The sequence below is a fragment of the Falco rusticolus genome, chromosome 1 (assembly GCF_015220075.1).
Source record: "Falco rusticolus isolate bFalRus1 chromosome 1, bFalRus1.pri, whole genome shotgun sequence".
Taxonomy (NCBI): Eukaryota; Metazoa; Chordata; class Aves; order Falconiformes; family Falconidae; genus Falco; species Falco rusticolus.
In genome coordinates this window covers 106,508,973-106,535,055 of record NC_051187.1, presented here as the reverse complement: position 1 = coordinate 106,535,055, position 26,083 = coordinate 106,508,973, and the positions used below count along the sequence as shown (strand labels likewise).

General features: G+C 38.8%; 1 protein-coding gene across 1 annotated transcript in view; it reads right to left on the bottom strand.

The window, feature by feature from the left end:
- The window catches only part of SYNPO2 (synaptopodin 2), a 95,852-nt gene that overhangs the window by 9,623 nt on the left and 60,146 nt on the right, over positions 1-26,083 (bottom strand). The window contains exons 2-4 of the mRNA XM_037394288.1: positions 22,986-23,137; positions 17,881-18,674; positions 12,306-14,488 (exon numbers count right to left, since the gene is read on the bottom strand). Of these exons, the coding sequence (XP_037250185.1) occupies positions 12,306-14,488; positions 17,881-18,674; positions 22,986-23,137 (3,129 nt within the window). The remainder of the gene's footprint in view (positions 1-12,305; positions 14,489-17,880; positions 18,675-22,985; positions 23,138-26,083) is intronic.

The following is a 26,083-nucleotide window of genomic DNA, read 5'->3' as shown; positions in this document are numbered from 1 at the left end:
GTGACACTATTTTTTTCCCTTCATGTTTAATTCTTGGAGACACATCTTTTGACAAGCGGGTACTAAAAAGAATGTTCTTTTCTTCTTCTTCACAGAAATTGAGGGAGGAGAGAACTAGTTGTATGCTACCAGAATTATTACATTATCACATATGTTATTACTGTAACCTTGTTATAAAACATTAATACTGTACCAGCACTCGAAGTATTATGCTGCAAAACAAACCAGACCCCAATACAGTAGTTAATTTGTTTTCCATTGCCTCATGTGAACATTTTCAGAAGGAAAGATCTTTTCTACAATAGTTATTGAAGGGAAGGTGATTCTCAGATGGTGAGAAGAGGAAAGGCAGTTAGAGCTGTCCACTGCAATCACAGAATCCTAAGAGCTGCTGACTAGCTTGGGTGTCTGTGCAAACAGATTAGGTTTGGGTTAACATTGATTTTAAAAATGCAGGCTATTTATAAACAGGTCAATGAAGCAAACATTTATTGTACCACAAGCATCTCTGGTATTTATAAGCTGTATATTAATATAAACTAAAAATGAATTTAACACTACTTCCAAAAGAAACTATTTCAGTGTATAAATAAACGAACGTAAACACAATACTTATAAAAGGTTTATGCACCTATAGATCTATTTAATGTAAGTAGAGGGGGAATCAATAGTATCTGAATTAACAGTCCAGAAAAATTGGTTATTTACTGCTATTGCAAATTTCTTGATAATTATGGTAAGCCGGAAGAAAAAAAGAACAATACTTACTTTCATAAAATAGTGCAAATTTTAAAGGCAAGAGTCCGAAAGATATTTTTCACTTTACAGACCAAGTGGGAATGCAGAATAGTACTTAGTGAAATGATTTCACTGTACTTTTTCTGTCTCAGGGCATATCTCCTTAATAATTGAAAACTGTTTATATGTTTATGTGCTGAAACTGCCTTTTGACTGGTTAAGGAGACATGTATCGCATATTAGAAAAAAGTAAGTAGTTCTGTTTTCTCTCAATAGTCCAGTGAAATCTGCAACATAGACTCCCATCTGATTAAGTCACTTGAAAAAAATTGACCTAGGTGTCTAAAGTCATTAAGGCAGTTTTATTTTTATCTTTTCATTATAGTCCTGGTCCTTAATTGCATATCAAAGCGTGTTTAAATGTGAGCTAACATTAGCACCTGGCTAATATTTACACAAAAAGGGGACAAAGAAGGAGGAAGTAGGGGAAACCATTGTGCTATCTCAAAAAATGACTGTCTATAAAAAGCCCAGAGTGATGCATTTCTTATTTTACTTTCTATGGGCTTGTAACGGCTACTGCAGTTAGAGACCAAACCACTGAGAAAATGGTAGGACAAAATAAGTAATACTTGATTTTTATGCCTTTTAATGCTTTCCTTCTTTAAATTTTTTTAAACATTAAAACAAGGACTTCAGATTTTTAAACTGGACTGTGTATAGAAGGGAGACATATTGTTAATGTTATTATAGCTTTTTTCATCCTAAACCATTTACAATTTAAACTTTATATAATGAAAAAGTAATTTCTCTCTGAAATGCTGCCAGCTCTGGAGTAAATGCTGCAACTATTTTGCAACATGAATATAAAAAAATTTGAAATAAAATGGAAAAATCGTATTTATTTGAAACTCCAGAAATAATTTATAGCAGGCTAAAATTGGAATGCAGCATTGTGGTTAATGGGCATACTAATGGCTGGAGAGGCAGGGAATGTTACCTGTCTTAACGATGAAAGCCTTGTCAGTGGCTGTACTGAGACTAGTAATAGATTAGAATCCAACAGTTTGTGTCTGATTCTAACTGTGTCAAAGTTCTCTTGTCAGGGCTTGCTTTCAGAAATTTATAGAGAATTTTAGAACTGGAACTTAATTTATTCTAACTGTAGATTGTTTGTAACTGTGGTATTATTTCAGGTGAGAATAATCTTATTTTCATCATTAGTATACAAACTAATGAAACAGTTAATGTCAACCATCTTACATAAGCTTTGTGACAAATTCTGCTTTTGACAATAAATTCCTTTTTAGCTGTCAAGTAATGGTAGAAGAGAAAAGTAAGATACTAGATTTAGGCCTTCACTGCTACAAAATGCCTACACGGAAAAGAAATGTAAGAGTGCTGCTAACTTGTTTTAAATTAGTTATTCAGTTAGCTCTGTTTGCACCAGTGTAAATGAAAGAAAATCAGTGCTTTCCTTTATCATTTACTCTTTATCCATATACGATTATCAAAATACAGTACAGTTATGCCTATAACAAGCAAATAGCTGAAACTTTTGTGGCCATAGGTATCTTGGCTTTCCTTAGAATAGACCGATTATCTCTTGTAAGGAAGAATATTTGCTGCCACCTTCTGGACTTCTGTATTACACAGCTTAGAGGAAGGTCTTAAGACGATGAAGCCTTGTGAGTGAATACTTGAAAAACAAGTGCAAAGTTGGTACACGTTTCTGAGCTTGCTATGTGTCCAAATGCTTCTGACCGTTGTATGGACAAAGAAAGAATTTTAAGTTGATATTAAAGTACAGGCTAATGATATTTTTTCTAAAAACAAAGAAAATAAGTACTGTTTATCTTGTAATACTTGAAGGTGGTGGCACTATTTTTGCTGAACGCACCCAGACTAAAAGATAAATTACCTAGTTCCTTATAATTTTCTTATCAAAGCTTTCAAACTGAAATTTTCAGTCTTAGTTATTTGGTTTTTTCTTATTTACTTCATCCCAAATGCTCCAACCATTTCATATGCGTTTCAACCAAATGAACCTATACCGTTCAACCATTTCAAAGAGTGACAGTAGGGAAAATACATGTCAATGACAAAAAATCCTTTTCCTTGGAAAGTGGTACCACTACATGCTTTAGAAATGGTTTGAGACTAATCTTTGTATCTGAGGTGTGTCATATTTCCATGCAAACTTTCCTATGTGTATTCAAGCTGAGAGCCTTGTACAGGCTCAACAGGAGCACCTTGCTTTTTACAGCTAGTTCCTTAGAACACCGTTAGCAGCAACAATGTTGTTAGGCAGGAGGGGTTTATTCATTGTTACAGGTCTAAGCTGCTGTACGCTGTGATGTCTTTGGACACCACACAGGAGAACAAGGAGATTGTCCTTGTGCTTTCTCTGCCTGTCTAAACTGCAGCCTATGTGTACCCACGTGGGCTGGAGAAGTCACTGGGGTGTTCCACAGCTTCTGCACTGGCTGCACAACTGGGTTTTCATTCACCAAAAAGTAGTGCATGCAGGTGTACGGTGCATACCAATGTCTCTTCCCACCATCGGGTCCGAACCTGAGACTGCACACTCACCGATCAGGACTGAGATGCACTGCAGAGCACCACTGCCCCTTGACAGCGCCCAAGACCTCCTGCCTGGACCCAAGCAGCTTCAAAGGGGAGAATGTCTGATCTGAATACAGCAGGGGCAAGAAGCAGGCTTTCAACAGGGTAGAAGAAACAGACAAGGGAAGTACAGAGAACAGAGTGGACAAAGCAATACCAGGAGCTGGCAATACTTGATACAGAAGGAAGATCTGTATTCAGCACTGGGTTGGAGTGAGGCTGATGAGGCTAGGACCTGATGGCCAAAGCTCCTGAGCTTGGATGAGAAGCCTAAGGAAGGGAAAACTGGCCTGTGTAGCTCACAGTGAGGCTACGATGAGGAGACCAGGAAAAGAAAAAGATGAAGAAAGGGGGCAAAGAAGGTACATTCGGGGAGAAGAACCTATACCCACTACTGTATATTTTCCTCCAGAGTTCCAGGGAAATTTCTTCCCTAGAGGAATGAAGTTTGTACTTCCATAGTCATCTCTGCTGTCAGAAGACTGTGAAGCCCCTTTGGAAACCTGTGTCATCCTCCCATCGATGGGCAGGATGTCAGCATGTGTTTTCTGCCAGTTACTGCAGCAGCAAGGTGGCAATGGTCTGTGGTGGTTAAAGCCATGCTGAAGGAGCCTGCTGATTACAGTATGCTACATGATAGTATTCTGGGGTTTGGTTTGTTGTTCTTAGAAAACTCTTGGGTCTTTCAGAGATAAAGCTACCTTGAAGCAATGCTAGCGAAGTTGGAAGGTCAAGTGTTCAAAAGCTATGAAATGCAAGCATCACTGCCCAGTGCATATGCATTTTTCTAACATTTCAGTACTTCTGCCTCATCCATGTCAGGGCTTCATTTAGGAAACAGTAGGATTATATAGCAAAGGAGCATATTGTGCAAAAGATGTTTTCACTGGTAGGATTACATAGCTGGTCACTGAGGATTCCTTTTCTGGGCTTCCACCTGGAGACCTGCGATCTATTAACACTCACAGACTGATGTTAGGGATCACATACTTTGATACAGTAATCAGTTCATATGTTACTGGACTCTGAAGATGCTAAGTGTCTTGAACTGGACACCCAAGGCTACTGAGTACCCTAGTACCAGTGCTGCATGCTTCATGCATTATTTACTCATTTGTAGAAGGCACTAGTATAAAAATGAACTATAGCTTCTGAATGACTTGGATACTAATAAAAAAAAAAAGATGAGGAAATAATTCTGCACGAAGAGCACACTTTGAAGCGTCAAATAAGGAGTGGTGCTAAGCACGCAACAATGTCAAAACAAAACAGTACAGAGCTATTTGTCAGATGAGCAGTATCATTCTGTGCCCTGAATTGAGTCTAGAGTCCTATAGAAAAAAATAGCAGATGATGACGTGACTACAGATGTTTTGTCCACACAGATGCCCAGGAGGGTTGTATTAAGCTGGTACGGGCAACATTAATTCCGAGTGCCTCATTTTACAATCCAAACAGTAGTGTTTAAGGTTGTTTTTCCATAATTATATACACATGGTGTCATGTGCTTGCTTCAGTACTGTTCCTGTAGCAGTAACAAGTCTGTCAAGTTTCTCCGCCAAAACACTTTTCTGAAAATAATCTTCGGATGAGAAAAGTTTATAATTTTGTACATCTGAAATACTCACAGCCATGCAACAGAGTATAGCGCAGATACAGATTTACATTAGCATGCACGAGAAGTTATGTCGCTGCCTCTCATTTTCTTTAATCTTTTGAATTTTTAATGGATGCCATCGTGAGATTTTTTTCTCATTTGTCACAGCTCTGCACTTTCTGATGTCAGCCAAAGAAGCAGAAAGGAAGTATGTGGAAGACTTTTCTGAAGAAACTTACAGCACAGTTTGATTCATAAAAGATGTTTGGGTAGTGTGGCTAGCACTGGCAGAAATATCTGTACATATCTAAAACTGTTTATCTAATCAAAGAAAATTAAACTGCAGGCAGATTTTGAGGTTTTATTGTGACCTGCTTAGGTTCCACTTTTAAATTACAGGCCTGAATTAGGAAAATTACTAAGACTCTAGGAAAAAAACTTAAGTGTACCCAGATGCCCGTGCTTTGCTTTTGTTCACAGTGTAAAGCTGGGTACCGACAACAACCTGCAGAGTCAGACCATAAGAAGTAGCATTCTCAAAGATCAAAGAAAAAATCACTAGCAGTTTATGAATTTTTTTTTTTTTGGAAAAAAAAGAGATTTCTTTTTGCAAAAACTTTCTTTAAAGAATTGTAAATATTTTTCCATAGGTTGTTACTGTACGGAGACTTCTGCTTCTAATATAAATGTACTGAATTCTTTGCTTTGCAATCAGTTAAAGCTAATACTGAAATCAGTAAGCGTTGGGCTGCATGTCACCTTTTGCAATCCAGCATGTGTTACAGTGATTGGGAGTGTATTTTATTTCTGTAACATTCCTCCTTCTGTTTGTTGTGCATTTCTTAAATCAGTTAAAGTCTACTGTCTCGGCTATAGATGGAAACATCGACAGAAACACTCCACCTCTTCAACAGTGTAGTCTTTACACCTGTTTCAAAATGACCTGGTTACTTTCATAGCAGTTTATGTTTCAGTTGCCTGGAATTATGAGGGAACTCTCTGTTTTAAGATGTCTGTCTAAAGACGTACAAAAGAAGCAAGGATTCTCATTTGAAAACACTTACTATTGTTAGATTGGTTACCGCCCACAGGAAGCCTTCATCCAGATAGTTAATCTGTAAGTACTGTTCAGTAAGTTATTTTTCTCATGGTTGAGTTTCCTCAGGCTAAAGGAATGAGCAATTATTGTAACACACTACCACCTAAGTTTGTGCAGGTTTCACACACACTGACATTAAAAAATATTTCTCAAAATCATTACAAACAGGAATAGATTTTTTCCTTTGAAGCCTACAGAGGACAACAGGAGACTTGGTTAGCAAGCTATATAAAGAAAAAGGTTTTGCCTGCCTTACTCAAGGAAGCAAATGTTAAAACCATGGAAATACGGTCACATGGTTAGTCTTTGCTTGTAAAGGAAGAGTTCAAGTCTGCCTCTGTAGAGATCCTTTCAACACAGTATTTCATTGAGCTTCGGGGTTTCCCCTGCTTTTTAAATAATTTGATTAAAAAAACCTAAAGTGCTTCCTGTAGTAAGCACCTGGTTGAAAAGCACTTGTCTAACTAGCTCTCAAGTGATTCCAGCTCCTCCCTTATGTAATCACATGCAAAGGTAATGTTTACTATAAAGTAAGAACAGTCATTGTCATGGGTACTATGGAGCTGTGACAGTGGCACCAAGTGTGCTATGAAATTACCAGGCTCACATATTATCCCAAGAAATCTATGAGCAGTGAGCTTCTGAATCCACGTTTTTTTTAAGATCTTGTTAAGTTTCTTCTTTGAATAAAATTTCTATTTCAAGCTGAGTAGAGTAATTATAAAATAATATTATACTGAGCTATGTAATTAAGATTTGCACTTGCCATGCTGAACCGCCAAAGTGATCAGTGGAATCCTGGGTGTTTGACTTCAGTCAAAGAAAGTTGTATGTTTTGTTAAAAAGGCAAGACTGGCAGAGTGGATCTTTTTAGAGTCAATCATTTTTTTTATTCTTAAAGCTACAAAATCTAGAAAAGGGTCCTGGAAAAGAGAGGAGAAAGATTTTGCAAACTGTTAGTTGTGAAGAGTGCTGTCATTTCACTGGAATTTCCCTACCTCATCACATACAGAAGATTCCCTGCAGAGATGCTGGAGTAGCAGAGCATGATGGTGAGGCTGGTCCTTCCTTGAGGTGTCATCCTGGATACTTGATAAACAGTGCTCCTCCCAGATCATATAACTTGCTGTCAAGTTCTCTTTATAATTGCTTAACATCTTTTAGGAGGGTTCACCTTAGCGCTTTTGAAAACTCTCGTGTATAGGAGCTATCTACTGTTGTATCTTAGAGCAATACTCTATTGACATGGCCTGATTTTTCTTAAAGCTCACTTTTTTCTCATTGCTGAGTATTAGCAGTTTTGTTCTTTCATTTTTGTAAATAGTAGAGGAAAAAAATCATGCTCACTGAAGTGAGCACTCCAAGAATAATCCAAGAATAATCTAGAAAATTTCAACAAAAGTCTGGAGATAGTCAGTCATCTCTGTGCAGAATAAGTAAACCATTCTTGCTAATTGTTCTCTTCTCTTGTACCTTTAGCCTTTCATGATCTTCCGATAGGTATTTCACTCCGTGCAGTTTTCCGCTTTTTTTTTCTGGCTTTTTCTCCCCACTGCTTGGCTCCCTCTAATCCCAGTAGTTTTTTCTCTCAAAGTTGCTGCTCTGCTACTGATTTTCCTATCTGAATCGTGCACCAGCCCCTCACTTCCTTATTTTTGGAGCCTGCTGATAACCCCACCTCTTAGTATTTCTTTACTTCAAATAAAATACTTGTGAATTCTGAACATTTGTTTTACTGTGAATAATAACAGCACACTGCCAAAAAGAAAATTGACTCATTGCCACATGATTACTGTGGTGACAGCAAAATGGGTCACTGCAGTTTTAGGGCTGATTCTGTGTCTTGACTTTTGAATGTCTCATATAAATGAAATTAGATATACAAAAGACAAGAAAATCAAACTAGGGGTATCAAAGTAGGGTCAGTAAAAGAAGACTTCAGACAAAAAATAACAGAAACCTCCTTTTGGTGGCTGATCTTGAAAAGGCATTGGCTTGATCTCAAAGTGAATTGTCGGTGTGTCTAGAAGAGAATTGGACATTTGCTGCTGCAAGTCTCGATGTGAGTCTATTATGAAGTCCCACACTATTATCCAGGTGCTTTCGGAATGCAGGGTTATTGTCACTGGATATTGTCACATATGTTAGGATACCAGCAGAATTATTTCTTCCATAACAGCAGAAAGCAAAAGGAGGCTTACTTGTAAGAGATGGTAATGTTTACTCTGTAAATGTTCCTACAGAAAAAATTAATTGAAATACCTTGCTGTTTGTTTCATATGTTACCTTTTGCTGAGCAGGAGCACAGTAAGAGTGGTTCCCCTGCAGAAGGGGAGGGGAAGTTAAGCAGTTCTTTGTTGAAGAACCACTACATTTTGTCGTTGATTTTTGCAGCAGAAATTTTAACTTTTTGTCTAAATGCTACTCATCTCTAAAACAAAACAAAACTTCCAAGTCAGGTTTTACAACAAGAGGTTTATAACTGAATCAGGAATTGAAAGTGTATAAATCCTTGATTGAGGTAGTTGTTTTCATGAAAAGACTGCCTAGAATGTGAGATCCAAACTGGTGCAGTATAATACCTCCAGTATGTACTATATTTAAATGTGCTAAAACCAACAGAAACCCCTTATGTTCCTCTTTAAATGTGAGCAAAGTGGAAGTATTGTTATTAGGGGTGGCCTAGAATTCACTGTTAAATATGCTTACATAGTAAAAATAACAACCATGTCTTGGTAGCCTTGTCATATTATATTAAAATAATTCTAATAGCTGTTTCAGAAGATAATTTTAAAAAGCTTAATGCCTTTCAAAATGAAATTTCAGATGGCTCCTCTCTATGCAAACTGTTCTTTCCTCGACATTTCAGCTATGTTTGACATCATCATTAGCTTATAATTTGGACCTATGACAATGAACAGCTCAACTTTCCTCTGAATACCTGCTTCACAAGAGATTACATTTTAGATAAAACTGTTAAAGTAGGCTAGTCTGAAATATCAATAAGAATTACTGACTTACCTGATTAGTAAAAAGAGTCTGGAAGCCAAGTTGGATCCAAGCACTATGCATGCAGAATGATATGTATATATGAAATTGAATTCAGAGTTGGACTTTGAATGGGATTTTCAAAAGATCTTATGAGTTAAAAGGACTGGTGTCACTAAGACTTCTGCTTTTAAGTCTTATTGGTGCTTTAGAAAATCCTTCTGTCATTGCTATAGGCCATATGAAATACTTTCATATAGCAGCAAAAAATTCAAAAGTGATAAACCCCCATATTTTCAGTGTAGAGGCACTTTCTTTTCTTTTGGACAAAGTAAAGTGAAGATAAGCCAATAGCTGTATTTTATATTGTTATCACAGAAGCTGATTTTTTGCTTATTGCTGTAAGCATGCATATGATTAAGTTGACCTAAAGGAAATTTTGGGTTGTGCTGAAAGTGAAATAGATAGCAAAATTATTCTAAAGATGAAAATTATGCATTTCTGTCTTTCCGGTGAATTTGGTTCTAGACAAGATGATTCAGGAAACTGGAATATTATGTTTCAGTCCACAGCTCTCCTCTGGCTCCTATTAACTTGATTTCTGTCTTTCTGGAGAGCTGATTTCCTTTGCATGATCCCAGCCTTACCTCTTGTTTCTTCTGCTGATAATTAGAAGATAGTTATTATGGTTATTAATTATTATTATGGCTATTATTTATGTATGGTTATAAATAATGGTTATTATTTATTACTTGGAAAGTGGTATGTCATATGGGCATATATATGCTAGAAGTTAGATTTCAGTAATCCCCGTGTTTCACAGGATAGTAAGCAGCTGGTGCTGAATTCCCAAAGTTACTCACCTGAGCCTGATGGGAACTGGTGTGCTTATAATTTACAGATGTATTTTATGAGAGGAGACTGTAAGCAAAAGCATGTAAGGCAATATAAGGCTGATTGGATTTCTATGTATCTCTTTAGCAGCACTGCTTGTCTTTGGAAGTATATCTTTATTCCAAGCAGATACTGGTATCTTGAACTTCTACCTAAAATAGTGTATGTACCTTCAGATAAAATTTTGATGGATGGGAAAGAAGGAAGAAGGAAAAGGAAGGGGGAAGGGGAAGGGGAAAGGGAAGGGGAAGGATATTTCATGTTAATATGATAGTATAGAAAATAGATTTCCCCTAAAATATACTGTCAGTCTGTACATGTAAGTGAAACAAAAAAATAGCAAACAAACCGAAGAAAAAAAACCTCAAACAGGCAGAGAGGAAAGGGACAAGTTTAATGATAGAAGAAAAATACAGATATTGACAGTGGAAAACAGATAAAAGGGAGATCTCCAAAGGATTAAAATATTGCTACTTTCTATTTCCAGGTAAATGCAGTGTAATTATTTTCTGAGTTTTCCGAACTTTTTTTTTTTTTTTTAAATTTCCCATCATTCTCCTGAATTTTAAGAGGGAGATGGATCACTTGGTCATTTTTTTCAAATGCAGTCAGTATCCCAATCCAAAAATTAAAGGGAGCATAGGATTTTGGACGTTCAAAATTCCAAGGACTGGTTTTTCTAGGCTTGATTAGACTTTGATTCCAGTCTTCTTTCTGCATGTACAACCACATCCATTCTTCTCAACTTTGATTACAGTTTGAGTTACCATTATGGAACCAAACTAATGTTTTGTTTATACCGGGGAATGTTTTCTTCATGAAGATATATAGTTCTACTAAAACCTCTACGATGTGAAAGATCCACAATCTGGTCTGTAGCTAGATGAATGGTAGTTTAAACAAATCTATGAACAGATTGTGCCAACTTTATTCAGAGTCACGCTTTAATCTTTAGCTCCACGCTTGGGATGGATTTTGATACCCTTAGTTGTGTGAAACACCACCTTGTTTCAGACCTAGCACCACTGATGTTAACAGGACTGCTTACTGGAAAACATGCTAAACTATTCAAATATAGCTCCTTGATTTCAGCAAGACTGTGTATTTACTGCAGTATTATACAGTGCATTCCAAGACCACAGACTCTTTAAGAATTTTCTACGGTAGCAGTATTTCAATCCTTAGTCCGCAACACAACAAGTAAAAGGTGAAAGTGTAAGACCAGAGTAAAAAGACTTAAAGTGGGAAGAAGCACTGTAAAGCCCCAAGTGAAAATAATAAAATGTGTACAAGAGACCAGTAGGAAGACATGGCCATGTTTAAGATTTGCTGTTAAGTGTTTAGTTCTGTGGCCTATACTACCCTGGCAGAAATAATCGGTACTCTTGAATATATGTATCCCTTTGGTTCTCAATCTCTGTGCTTTCACAAGAAACTATTGCATTACATTGCAGCTGCAAAACCCAGCTCACCTCTCTGACTGTTCAATAATTTTTATTTACTGGCTTTTATCTTACTTGCTGGATTCAAGGCAAACTTTGGCTAAAAATATGTCTGCCCTTGCGATGTCAAATTTCCCCAAAATGGGAAATCTTTGATAATTTTTCCAGCTGTCCTTCCATCTCTTTTAGTCTTCAGAACACTCCAGCATCTCTTATAGCACGTACTCTGTGAAATCACAGAGGCAGTTCATGATTTTGGATCACAGCTGATCCACATAGCTTACAAACTAAGCCCCTGGCCGATCAATCAGATTCCTGTGGAAGGACCTTTGAGCCAGGACAGATTCCAACTGAATTCAGTCGGTCTCTGTGCAGGCCAAAGGACTATCCAGTTGTATTCTGCTAGTGATCAGTCAGAGTCTAATACTGTATTTATTTTACGCTGTAATATTACTAATACATATTACTATTAATATCATTTAATAAGGCACCTCTTTAAAAAAAAAGTCCTCAAATCCCTAAGTCATTAGAACATAGTTGGGGAGGGGGGCAGCAAGAAAGCTCCTTTCTATTAATTTGACATACCAAGAATATTGCTTACTGTTGTTTCTGCTGTAGTCTAAAGCAAAAACCTAGTGTCCTGCTTGCTTAATACAATGGTATCTATTCATTGCAGGATGTTACGTGTATAAAGCATATGCACAAATGTGCTAAAATTTTCATCTATTTTGATTCCTTAAAAAAGTTCAAATATTTTGGACCCAGATTTGAGGTGATACATCTGACATTATTAGGTAAGCTAAGGAATACTATTGGCACCGGTTTTGTGCCAGGTTACCATTGCAAACAATTGATTGCAAGCAAAATGGACACTAAGTTTCAGCTATAAAGTTTACTCTTCAATAATTGATGGCTTCCACACCTGTGCAGTGACGCCAGCTTTCTTTGCTGAAAATTTTGGCCTCGGAGCAGTAAACAAAGAAGATGTGGTGGATTCTGGCTTAGAAAATGCAGAGTAGCCTGTAGATGAATATGATTCGTTTACTGGAATAGAGGCATTTGGCTGAAACAAAGGTGGTGAACTGTAGGCTGGCACGGAGTACACTGAAGATGGCCGGGCGTTAGTGGGAGAGCCAGCACTAGGTGGTCTTAAAGGTAGAGCTTGCTTGGAAGTGGACAACTTTGATGTCTGCTTAATTGCAAGGCTTTCCTTAGTACTAGGAGGTTGAAAAGTAAATAAAGATGCATCGAGTTGATAAGGTTGATGTTTCATAATATCCAAAGCATTGAGACCTTTCTTAGGTTTTCTTTTTGTATTCTTGGTAGCAGCAGTGGATTTGGAGGAAGGTTTGGTAGCAGCAGGAGGGTAAGATGGGCAGTGGATGGGATTATAAGCGACAGGTGGAGGTGCTCGGACATTAGATGAATATTTCCAAGAAGCTGGTAAAGATGGAGTTGGAGATGAGGCTCGTGCCATATTTGCCTGCACAGTCTCTGAATCTACCACATACTTCTCCATTCGAGAGTGCCTTCTGGCAAATAACTGTGCTCCTTTTCCACTCATAGCTGGTGGCAACTCAAAGGGTGGCTTTGTTCCTCCAGCACTTGGTGTGACTGGTGGTGTCTTGGGTGTGTGGCTTGGACTTGCTAGGGTTGCCTGAGGCCCTTTGAAAGGACCAGCTAGGTTGAGAGTACTTGGGGGATGCGCAGGAGAATGAGGAGACTGTGGAGATTTGGGTGGTGCAGGATATGCTGCCTGAGGTGAGGCTGGTGCTGGGAAAGAGGGAGCCTTGTTAGGAGCCACAGCTGAAGGTGACCAAACTGGTGAAACTGGAGTATCAGCACTAGAAGAGACCTTGAGTGAAGGCTTTGGAGCAACAGGAGGAGGGGCCTTTTGTTTAGATGCTTGAGTCTGCATGAAATTGCAAGCTTCAGCTCCCAAACTGAGGTAGTCTTCTTCAGGTCCTGACTCAAAACCAGCTCCAGTACCTTTTTTGCCCTCTGCATTGTGTACAAGGGACAACAGGGCAGGATTAGGACTTACTTTGGGTGTGTCTTTGAAAGTGAACATAGGTTTTGAAGTGCTTCTTCTCTTCGCCTCTTGCAGTATCCCAGTTCTTTTGGCTGGCACTGCAATCCTTTCATCTCTGGATGCTATATGTTCTGTTGGCTCGATGGGTGACCACACAGCTAGAGCAGCTCTGCTGGCTACAGGAGCTGAAACAGGTCTATATAAAGCCTCAGGTGGTGGGCTAACAGAGCAGTAAGGAGGTGGCCCTGGTATGTCTGAAAGAGGACTAGTGACATTTCTTACAGATGAAAATGGTGCAGCTGCTCGGTTTTGAACGCCAGAAGAGAAGGGTTTAGCTGTTTTATTCAAAGATGCTGCTTTTTGAGCTTCAGAGGACTGAAAAGAGAGGTTTGTGTCTGGTGCTAAGCCAAAGCCATTTTGTTGTACCATTTTGCTATAATTCTGGCTCACATCTGCATAGCTTTTGCTCACACAGGTCTGCTGTCTTGACATTTCTTCCTCTTTTGTTTGATAGACTGAAGAGCTTACTTTCTGGAAGTTCTCTGATATGGTGGCTTCCCTTTGTTCCTCTGTATGCACTGTGCGTGCCTTCATCTCCTCTTGCTCAGCTGTAATCTGATCCATCCTCTGCCGCCTCTTGGCAAACATGAGGGCCCCTTTACCTGTGCTCTCTGGAAGCGTCTGCATCTCGTCTCCACTTTTTGTCTTCTTTTCAACCTCAAGTAGACCACTGTCCCAGTCAAACGTCACAATCTTGCCGTCGTTGTCAATGTCAGAGAAGAAATCTTCATCTATTTCTGACTCACTTGTTGCAAGCAAACTCACTTCAAAAGTGTTTTCTTTGTCCCCCTCTTCACCTTCACCTTCTTCACCCTCGTCTTCGTCACGTTCTAACTCCCCAGTACCGTAGCTGACTAAAGTATATTTCCTGGCCCTTTGACGACGCTTCTTGAACATCAACACCCCCTTGGAATTGGGATTGGGAGCTGCTGTCAGCAGCAATGCAATACTTTTACATTTAGATTTGGCTTCTTTGACCTGCTTCTCTGACAGACTCTCACTTCGCCGGAGCCCTGTGGAAAGAATTGAAAGGCACATTTAATTTTACACAGCCCACAAAAATAGCTCTGCATTTACCTATACTGAAATTTACCCACTGTCCCCTTTCTATATATAAGACCTTTATTTTTTTTTTTTATGGAGAGGTCATTATACTTAATTTACTAATGCACCTAATTTACTAATACACAATATACTTAATATACTAATTCCCATAATAGCAACTGTGTTGTGAATTCCATTCCCAGCGTTCCTTAGAGCCACACCCATACAAGTTCAAAGGCTACATCACTTTTGTTAGGACTTTTTTAGTTCAACAGGAAGGTTACGTGACGTGTGTCTCTGTTTCTAGCATTCTTGATTTTATTCCCATAAGTAATCTCAGCAGCAACAGGCAGACAGTATTTTCTCATTTATTCTATTTCTATGATCTGTTATTTACCAAGTGTTTGACCACAGTTCTTAGGCTTACAGCAGACATTCCCAGCCAGCCAGGCCCATGACTGCTTAACATCTGAGTTCAAATAAAACTGAGTGTATTCCATCTGACGGTGATGGCAGCTTCTGCCATTTATGTTTTTATTCTACTCATATGAATGACAAAATGCGTATAGTTGCTAAAAAGTCGGTATGCTTCTATATATTAGCTATTTAAAAGCAAGTATAAATCCACAAAGGCATACACAGAAACAGTTAGCATTAACTTTCAGCCCCTTGGAAGACATGAGATTTTGGGTATGGTACTCAATGAAAGCAGGTTTCAGTCTTTTAGCAAACATTACTTGCCTGAAACATAATCCAAAATTGTATAGGATATAACAGCTCCAGAATATTTGTTTCAAAAATGTGGCAAGAATGAATACATATTTAAGAACTTAATCAAGGAGGCTCAACTAACTTCTCAAGAGTATTCGCTAGCATATATCAATAATACATATTTCTTAAAAGCATAAATTATTGGTTTTCATCAAGTCATGTGGAACAGGAATAGATGCAGCTGTAAAGCTGACAGATGTGCTGCACATCAGCATGATTGCCTCCTTGTTATGTGACATGGAGTATTTGCCTCATGGGGCAACACTAGTCAGGTGGTGTCCCTGTTTCTTTCTCTTCCTTATATTCTAGTGCCACATCTCATGAATGACAGCCCCATTAGCTTCTTCCTTTAAAAAGCTAGAATGTAATGCTGTTCCTGCCTAAAGCAGTGGTCGCCTTCCACTTAATTTCAAAAGGAAAAAAGTAAGCCTCTCATATATGAAATCAGAACTGTAAATTATATAGTATGTTTTACTAGCATAAATAAAGCAAACTCATTAAAGAAAGCCATGTGATGTTTTTTCCATTAATGATCCTTTTAGCCATGTCGGTAGATGGAGTCTGATACTTCTCCTATTAAAGACAATTGGAGATTTGCCATTATGCCAGATGACAGCATGGCTGGAGCAATGGTTCTCACAAGAACCTATAAACCAGAAAAAAGCATGGCACCCAAACCAGAAATGTTTAATATTTTATTGTGAGAGGGCCAAATCACATAATCCTTGGCTCAGTCTTTTGATGATCCCAGTGCTTACAATAGTCACTGAAGACATTTTTGAAAAGTGTGGGCCTTAGTGTTAGAGTGCCTCTGCAAACAGAAAGCATGCAAGTTCTACACTTTCAAATAGGCTACTTGCATCAGCAGGATGTGTTTTTCTGGGAAGGGGATTTAGCAGGTACCCGTGCGGTTCTGTGAAAAGCAAAAATGGAAACTTTTCATTTTGCTAGCATATTTTTTCTTAATTCATCCAGATAGTTACTTAATAGTTTCAAAAGATGGCAGAAGAAATGTTACACGTTCAGGTAAATAATATGGGAATACTATTTACAAAGAAAATTTCTGCTAATGAGATCAAACACCTATAATAAATGTTCTCTAGTTGAGACTTCAGTACTGCATTATAACTTAAATTTACCAAAAAAATGCATGGTATTTGCTGCACACAGATTCCTGTATGCTTGGCAATTTGTTTGCTCTCATGCGTAGACAGGATTTTACAAATAATAGTGTTAGTAATACTAATTTTAATTATAATTAAATTTTATAAGTAATAATAAAAAAGCAAGCATTTTTATAGATTAAATCAGTGGTTCCTAAGGATAACAACCTGCTACTTGATTAGAAGGAATTGAGATTGTCATAGTTAAGATGGAAAAAGGACAGACTGTGTGTTACTTGAACAAAAAGTTTATCATGTAATGTATAGTTCATTCTTTGTACTTTTGCCTTATTAGACAGGCACTGCAAGTAATTTTCTAGGAAAGACAGGCACAGTCCCACAGTTGGTTCTGACTTTGCAGTCAAAATGTAAAGCATGTGCACTTTTCTTTTTTGCTTCATTTAATATGCCAAAAATACGTGGATTGCATACAGACACTTAGGCATAAGTAACAGTTTAATCCACTTGCCAATAAGATACAAATGGTTATCATGCTAAAAATATGCTTACAGAGGAATTAGCAGTGGGTTAGCAGACTAGTTCCAACACTGCATATGAAATAGCTTGTTGCTACAGTATATCACTGCACACATTCAAGCACCTTTGACATACTGCTACTAGATCCCCAGACAGGATTCTTTACATTGTTGGGAAAGAGCAAGCAACCAATAGAAAGGTCCCAAATGAATAAAATAAAATAAAATAAAAAATTAATAAATAGTATCTATCTACAATCAGTTAATTAATATTGGATCCAGTTGCAAGTTCGCTTTCATATAAACTTCTTGGACACTTTTTGAAGCTGACCTCTGGGTACGGGAGTCAGAAGAAATAACATGTTCACTTTACAGTCTGGATAAGACTCATAAAACAGAAAGGATCATGTAACAGTTATACACATGCTAGTGTCTGTCAAAATCTCTTCTGCAGGCAACATTAAGCTTTTCTACTAGCCTTTTTTATTAACTTCTAAGAGCAGTGGCATGGCTTTGATTTTAGATGATGCAAATGACAACACAAAGCTTTTGCTATAAAAGGAGAAATGCACAGGATTCACTTAGACATGTGCAAGCAAGTTGCTTTTTTTGTTAATATTCTACAGATTGCCTCTGAGCAGAATTCAGCCCTTTTTGGAGATGTAAGTATTGTTAGTTGGACAAATTCATGAGTTAATTTCAAAGTGGATGTCTACTAGAGCAAAGTTATACAGCACAGTTAAGGCATTGGTATACTTTTGGCTCATTACCAGGAGCATTGTATTACCCTGAAAATATATATAAAGAAGAAAGAAACATCATTGAAAAGAGTAAGAGAGAGGGAAAGTTAGAAAACTGCAGAAAACATTTTTTTACTAATGCATTCTAAGTTCTGAAATTAAAGTTTAAAAAGATACCCTCAGGCAGTGCACATGATTAGATGGGACATACTTGCGTGCCTCGCCCTGTGCTTGAGAGGTCTGTGATCCCTTTCGGAGTGCTGGTCGTCTTCTCCCTGCTCTGTGCCTTCTGATGAGATTGCAAAGGAGAGGAGAGAAGGAGGTGCTTCTGACTGCCCTCCTTCCACTTGAGAATCAACACACCCCCTTTCAGCTAGAGACCTGTGTGCTTCCTTCTCCCTGTCTGAACAGTCTAGGATCACCTCCACCCTGGGGAGAGATGGAGCTGCATCTTGGATCCTCTTGACCTCTTTGCCACTGGAAAACTGGACTACTTTGCTTGACCACTGGATGTTGCCCTCTTTCATGCCCAGGGGAATTGCAATTACAGGGCTAGTCCCGTCTTGTTGTACGCTGGGTCCTCTTCCTGAAGGGGTGCATTTTTCTGCCCCTAAGAGAGTCACAGCAGGAGCATTGGTGTCCTTGTGTGCATCATTTGAGAGGGACAACTGCAGCTCAACCATAGTACCTGGCCTTATTTCTTCTGTCTTCCCCCTGAGAGCAGCCTCATCTGTCACGAGCACCTTGGAGGTGCCTATCACTTTAGAAGTAATTCTGTGGCTTTCTGTGGTCTCTTGTTTCATTTCAGAAAAGTGTATGTTGCTTTCTCCTGCTCCCTGGTGAGTCTCACTGTAGATCTCTGTGATGCATAAATCTCCATGGGGTATTTCTTTCTCTGTGTTAATTTGCAGTGTAGTACTCTCCCTATATTCCTCATTTTTTATGTCATCGTGCTTTCCATTTTCTCTTTCAGCACTCAAGGTTTCATTTATTCCACTGGACGATCTGCATATACATAAACAATTCAACAAATTAAGACGCTGTAAGCACAGCAATTGTAAGTACAGTTACAAAAGCAATTCTGTGTAGTATTTTTTCCCTGTATTAATTGTGGTACCTGCTAGCAGGTACATTTAAGTAGAACACTTTTCCCAGAATGTAGAGGTCTTAAATTGAAGCATCCTTTTTTCCTTCAGCAATCTTCAAATTAACAGTTCACTAAGAGGGAAATTACTGTGATAGAGCTGTGATCCTACTACCATCTCCTGCAATGTTGAATTACGTCATTCCTAGCATCAGTATGCTTTTGCAGACACGTTTCTGTTATAGTGATTCCAGACAAATGCTGCTGAGACTTCTGGGACAATGCTTCTTCATATTTCACATGTGCATGAGAAAATTAACTTTGCATGACCCCAGAAGAGTGGTTAATTTTTGGCTCTGTGGGTACTACTGCAACTGTTTTAGGCACCATCCTCACATATAGTTCCTGTCCCAAACAGTTTACTTTCTAGGGTATAGATAAGTCCTGGATGAGGATCAGAGGGAGGGAAATGAATACTTAAAATACACATTCCAAGAACTTCTGTGAAGATCATCATCCTCATATATATCATGGAATAATTAAAACATTCTGGCCCTATTCCAGTATATGAAGGTGTGATCCAGTGTAAAAGGGTAGAGAGCCCATACAATATTTTCTAGTCATTAAAAAAAAGGTACTTCTAAGTGGCAACTTCCTGAAGCCTACTGTATACCTCAGTGTAGCTCCCTTTTTTAAACTACTCATCCCCCTGGCCCAGTTAGGCTGTTTTATTGGTGTTAGGGCTCCTAGTGTACTCTTTAGCTTCTTCTTTCAGTACTCTGGGCCAGTACTGAAATTCAAGAAGAAACCGTTCCTGTACAGCAAGACTGCAGGCTGTTATTAAGGCTTTCTGTTGACTAGAAAGTAGCAAAACACTTTTTCAAATGAGGGAAGCAGTAGGTAACCTCAGTAAAGTATTAATTTCAAGTATTACAGAGATTTCTGAAATCAAAAGCAGGTCCCAGGTATTCTGAAACTTTGGAACCCCCTACAAAGAAAGGCTGAAAGAAGCAACAGAAGAAATAAATCTTTCAGTACACTGAAGAAACCTCAATGTCACTTGCTTTTCTAGTCATGCAGCATACTGTTTGTAGCAGTCTGGGTCTGCCTCAAATAGCATAAAACGTGTAACATCCATTAAACCACATGTGGAGCTACATAAAGGTCAGACAGATTTTAATTTAGGGAGCTGCTTGTGAGTGCTGCTGGATTCTGTCATATGATGCTATTCGGATGATCAATTGTACTGCTTGTAAGTACAGATAAATTACAAGAAACCTGTAAACATTTCCTTGTAAGATATGAGACTGGGGGCTGGGCTAGCTAAATGTTAGCCTTTATTGGTAGCCGAGTGATTGTGTGTGTGTGAGAGACAGAAAAATTTCCACCTTAAAAGGATCTCGCTACTTATGGATATACTTCTACTCTATATAGACATAAGTGTGTATCCATGTGTCAAGAGGCAGAATACTGGGTCAGATCTCTTTTTTGTCATTTAAGAATTCTATTTTGACACATTATTATTTTTGTTTTAGGTCTTTCCAGCTCACTGCAGGAGCAACACCCCTGGTGTAATTCCAGGAAGGAAGCAAAACTCATGGAGTCAGCACACCAGGGTTTGTCTCAGAGTCATGTTTTACTCCCTACGTGGTGCATTTCATTTTGGTATGCACCGAGCACACTCCCTACTTCCCCCTAGAAATTTTCTTTCTAGACTCAGCGGTAGCCCAAGGGTTGCTAACACTGATGTGAAAGGGCAGGCTAGCATTTCTGTTTCTATCCTCACTCTTGGTGTTTCCTGGATACATCTGTTCAGCATTTGTCAGGAAGGTCAGCAAGATGCTCCCCCACACGGCATCTGGAGAGTGCCCACCCTACAGAGTGTCTCTTTCCTATGATCCTGTAAACCAAAGATTTTGTGAGCACTGCTGATCAGTAACTGACTGTGGTTTACAGGGCATTGGGAGAACTTTGTGCAGACATCAAAGGCCAAGTAGCATTTTAAAAACTACTTCAAAAAACTTAACTTTCCTCCCAGTAACCTTAGTAACAGCAGAGTTAGGCCAACAATGAGTGCCTATGAAAATCTCATCCTTCATGCAAATAGTTCAAGAACAGTCAGAAGCTTCCCAAGGAGAAATATTCTTCCCTGCCAGCGAAATGTGCTGGGATGTAAAAGTCACCATTGAAGCACCATTTTCATTAGGCACTATTCTTTCCCTATGATTTCCAGCATTTTTTTCAGATGGCTGCTAACAAGTGGCTACTCAGGAAAGGAAGGGTTTGCTACTCGTTGCTCTGAGGATGATAAGACACTTCCTGAAAGATCCTTCTGGTGGTAGTGCTGAGAGGGCTACTACCCAGAGAGGAGGTGGCAGAGGAAGTGTTTCAGTTTATTCTTCCATACCCTGGAAGATAATGACAGTAGGGCTGATGAGAAGAAATTCAAAGATTCTCATGGTGAAATCCTTTAGAAAGTTTTAGTCACTTTCAGAGTGTTGTGCAACTGCAATTTTCTTAAAATTTCTAACAGATGCAGTTTCATTCCATGAAACACTGAATTACGTAGTCTGAGCACTCTGGTTTGGTTCTGATTTTCAGGATGTTGAAAACCAGATTGATTCTTGCTGTTCGCCATACAGTTCCAGTTGGGGGCAACGGAGTGAACAGAAGATGTGCCGTGACTTTCAGCTGGAGTGTATGGTGGCCTTCAGACCAACTGAAATACCAGTTACAAAGCAGCAACAGGCAGGAGTCAAAGCATATGGAGCTAGTTCTATGGCTGCAAAGAAGACAGCTGGTCAGCAACAAATACCATTTTTGTAAGTGCAGTTCCAATAGTTGTGTTATGAGTTAAAAACATAAGAATGCAGATATCACATGAGGAACATTCAAGTGGTACACCACTGAACCAGAAACAAGGGCTATGCACTATGGAGAAGGTAAGTGTAATCCTCAGTTATCACTGTTCCCCTGATCTCGTCACAGTGATCCATAACTCAGCCCAAGACAACATACACAGACAGGCCACGCAAAATGTCTGCTATAAATGAAAAGAATAGTCCTTGAGAGCATCTTGTTTTGAAGGCAGATTGTAACTTTGAAAGGCTAGACACTAGGAAAGTTCCTTTGTGCAGGTTGCAGAAACCACAGAGGAATTTCACATGTCTTTTCCTGGTAACCAGAGACAACTGCCTTTTTTGCACCAAAGTCCTTTTTCAGCCTTTCCAGTGCCACTGCTCTGTTAGCTGTTGTGATGAATCCTGACTCCTGTCCTCCTGCTCCTGCCTGTGGGAGAGCAAACACTGGGAACTGCAGGAGCTCAGGGGGAGCCATAATTCCTTACGAGGAGTGTGGAAGTCTCAGGTCTTTTCTTCCTCTTCTTACCCACACTGATGGCAATTCAGAGTTCCTCTTGTCTGAATTCACAAAGTCTGGGGAGAATGTGCTTACTGCAACTCAAGATCACATATATTACACTGATAATTACAGAACAGCCACTGGAATAGACTGATGTACGGGTGAGCAATATTGCCACTTGCTTGCAAATTTACGTGAAGGTTCTCTAAGAAGCTTGAAGCATTTTGAAAGAAAACTGAAATTCACTATCACTATTTTATATATGGAGAAGCTGAGAGCCAGAGAGCCTTAAGTGACTTGTCCCACCTCATCTAGTGAAGTGATAACAGCTACAGAAATAGAATTCATGATTTCCAGACCCTCTGCCCCTCCTGACTGCTAAAACATTTTGCCACCCAAGAAGACCATTTGCCATGTCATCATCAAGGCATATCTGTGTAACACACTTTCTCCATCTACACAGCCTGTGCTTTTTGTAAGCCTCACTTCCCTATCTATTGGGGAATAACAACACTTCACTACTTCAAAGGGGTGGAAAGAATAATTGTACTCAAGACTGCAGTATGCAGATATGGTAGTGGACACCTTGTAAGTATTAAGAATACTTAATAAGAAATAAATTTGTTACATTGGAGACTGTACTCTTAATTCTGTGCCTGAACTGTGATGTTCAGATTATATACAATAATTCTTTCAGGTCAAATACTCCGTCTTCCCTCCCTTTTCCATACAGACAGGCAGACTTACAGACTAATAAGAGGACTATCAGAAGCTCACAGTGTAAGTCTGCAAAACGACTGCATTCAAAACCAGAATTTTCCATGTGGTTCACTGAACCAAATTACATCAAAGCATTCTCAGCATTCCTGTACCTCTTGATAAGCATCTGCAGGACGTCAGTCAGGCTTTCCATCAGAACAATAACTTCAGCATAGGTTAAGTCTCCACAAGGCTTGCCATTGATAGACACCACCTCATCTCCCTCACACAGTCCAGCTTTAGCTGCTTTGCTCTTGTTGCGAACCTACAATGAGTCAAAAACAAATTTCGAATGGCACAATTAGTGTTCATTTGAAAACTACGACCATGTCCTCAACTTCCTTTTGTCTGTACAAAAGAAAAAGAATCAGTAATATTGATCATAAACATATTTCTAGTAACACAAATTAATACTTCTCCCAGTTCACGTTAATGCTGTTTTGGCCAGTAATAACAAATACAAAAACTTCTGCTTTACTGAGCTTGTGAGCTACATGTCAAATAGGTTGGATTTATTTTTTTATAAATAGGGAGACAGAAGTTTGGGGCAAAAATCAGTTGATCAGAGTTTAGCAGAAATGCACAAAATCTCATTAGTTTCTCCCAAAATAAAAGACTACTAGAGGTGAAACCTGTGCCAGGATTTTAAAAGAAAAGTGTGTAACTTCAGGCTTCTCTGGGCAGAATGTCAGTATCCACACACGGTTAGAGCTGTAGGTATGCAGACTTCTGGTATACTGGACACTATTCCTTGGATGCCCAACTGTAGTTTTAGTTGTCAAACTATAAACATCTGAATCACTGGAGATCCTAAATCCATGTTCAGATAATCCATCTAAATAAGTGCTCTGATTTATGAAAGTTAAGACATGCTCATTATGGTTTAACCTTCCCTCTCAAGTACTCGTTCAAGAACCTTACGCAGCTTGGTTTCTTGCTGTTTCAGTTCTATTTCCACTGGCAGCATGTTATAACTTATCACAGTCTTTCTACAACAAAACCTAGACAGCTTTAACACCACTCAAGGTATGTCATACAGTTGACTGCTATTTTTAAAGTACATATTTGGCAAACGGTATGTTATATTAACCAGGATGTTTGCAGGAGTCTATTTTAAAATGACACATATACATAAAAGGTCTGTCCTTGGGTTCTTTGCTCTTAAACTTGTACCTGTTGGCTTGAGTATTTTGGCCTTATACAACGCTCAGTTGGTGGGTCAATATGTTATCCTTATTAATTCTCATAGCATTTTCTTGAATATTTTTGAAGTAGTCTAGCTCTACCACACTCAGAACAGCAGTCAGTCCCCACTGGCTCTAGGAAGGTTACTTCTGATAGACACCAGATTTGCGGGTGCAACTTTCCCACAGACGCATGGAATTATCCCAAATATACTATTAGGCCATGGGGCTGGTACCTGAGATGCATTTCTGGAGGCAATTTTGGAAAGCTTCTTGGAGTCAGGTTGATATGTGGAATAAAGAGTGAGATTGCATATTTTTCTGTGGCAGCACCATACATCTTTGTTGTTTCAATTTACACGTACCCATATATCATATTATAGCATTTTAGGCAGGGAAAAAACAGAAGCCTTGTGCATACAGAAGCCGGTTTCTACCTTGCAGAGTTCACATTTACAAATATGGAGTGGTATGCCGCTCTGTTTATATCCCCTTAGGCAAGAGCATAAACATCCTTGTGCTTTGGGAAGAAATGACAGTTTAGACAGTGTTTAGAATGTTTTGCTTCATATATGAGTGAGGATTTGGGTTGAGGTTTTGTTATTGTTTTTTAAAAGCTATTAAAATGTAAAGGCCTGATTGTAAATATGTAATGTGAATGCTAGGAAGAATTTTGAGGGGCACGTTTTCAAAAACCATGGAAACAGCAATTACAGCAACATGTGAACTCTGAAATAGCGTTATGTGATGCCTAGACTGTGAGAAGAAAACTTGTTTCTGTTTCTTCATTAGATGTTAGTAAGATTATTTGGGGTCCGTTCTGTCACAGATTATCATTACAGCTGTCTCAGGAGAGAAACCGTTACCCATTTCATAGCTTCAGTGATTTATGTCAAAAAGCAAAAGTACAAATATACCATGCTAATAGGTCTACATGAATTGCTACACAACTCAACAAACTCCATAGTTTTTTAAACTGACTCCTTGGTAGCGTACAACGGAAGCAGACAACGGCACTGAATTTCATTTTAAAGTTCTTGAAAGGGCACCTCTGTCCATTTTGCTGCCTTGTGATTGTTGGAAGATCACAATTGTGAGATATTTGGACTGTCACACAAAACTTCAGCCCCTTTTTTGACTGGTCACACAGGAAAGATATTACTGTAAGTTGCTATGCCTCATTCTCTGGTAGCATTTCAGTTCATGTGCACATTAGACCAAATTTCCTGTCGTTATTATATTTCCAGGTTTATCTACATAAATCAAACCTTTAACATGATTTTACCATTGCAGGATCACACTGCACATGCTGTACATATTAACAGTTCTCCTGACTATATGTCAGCCTTTTTCCCAGCCTCCCCCAGAGGCACCTGTGCATCCCAAATTTGAGTAATGTCTATATATCACCTCAGTATTATCAGGGGTTTTTTTGTGTTTCTGTTGGGAGAATAAAAGGGAGGAGAGAGCACTAACAAAAAGTGAGCAAGGGCAGGTTGTACAATAACTTATAGCAGGTTGCTTCTAGGGTAGAAATATACCATCTTCGTTTGTGTTATTTTAGCCTCAAGATGTCACCATGTTACTCAGCAATACGTAGACTGCCTTGCCAGACAAGCTGTAATTGTGTCTGGGTTTGATTATTGGTCTTCAATGGAAACCCACAAAAATAAACAAAATAATTTACTTATGTAAACCATAAATTTTCAGGTTTCTGGAAAAAAGAAAAAAAACCCAGAACAACAAAAAATCCAAGATTTGTGGAAAGCAGGATCTCCCTGGTAAAGTAAGTGTTTAGTGGACAGTTTTCTCTCAGAGGAAGTTTTGGCAGAAAGGCTTTGATGAACCCACTGGGAAACAAAAGCTGCCTCTGTTAGCAGAAGTACAGCTTCATCACACAGGGGGCAGTGAGAAACCTTTATCCAGTTCTTGGGAACTTAAAGCAAGGCATTTTTGGTTGCAAAACAGAAGAGATTCTTCCAAAACTAGTGATTGCTCTTGTCTTGTAGTGCAGCCTGGGCTTCCTC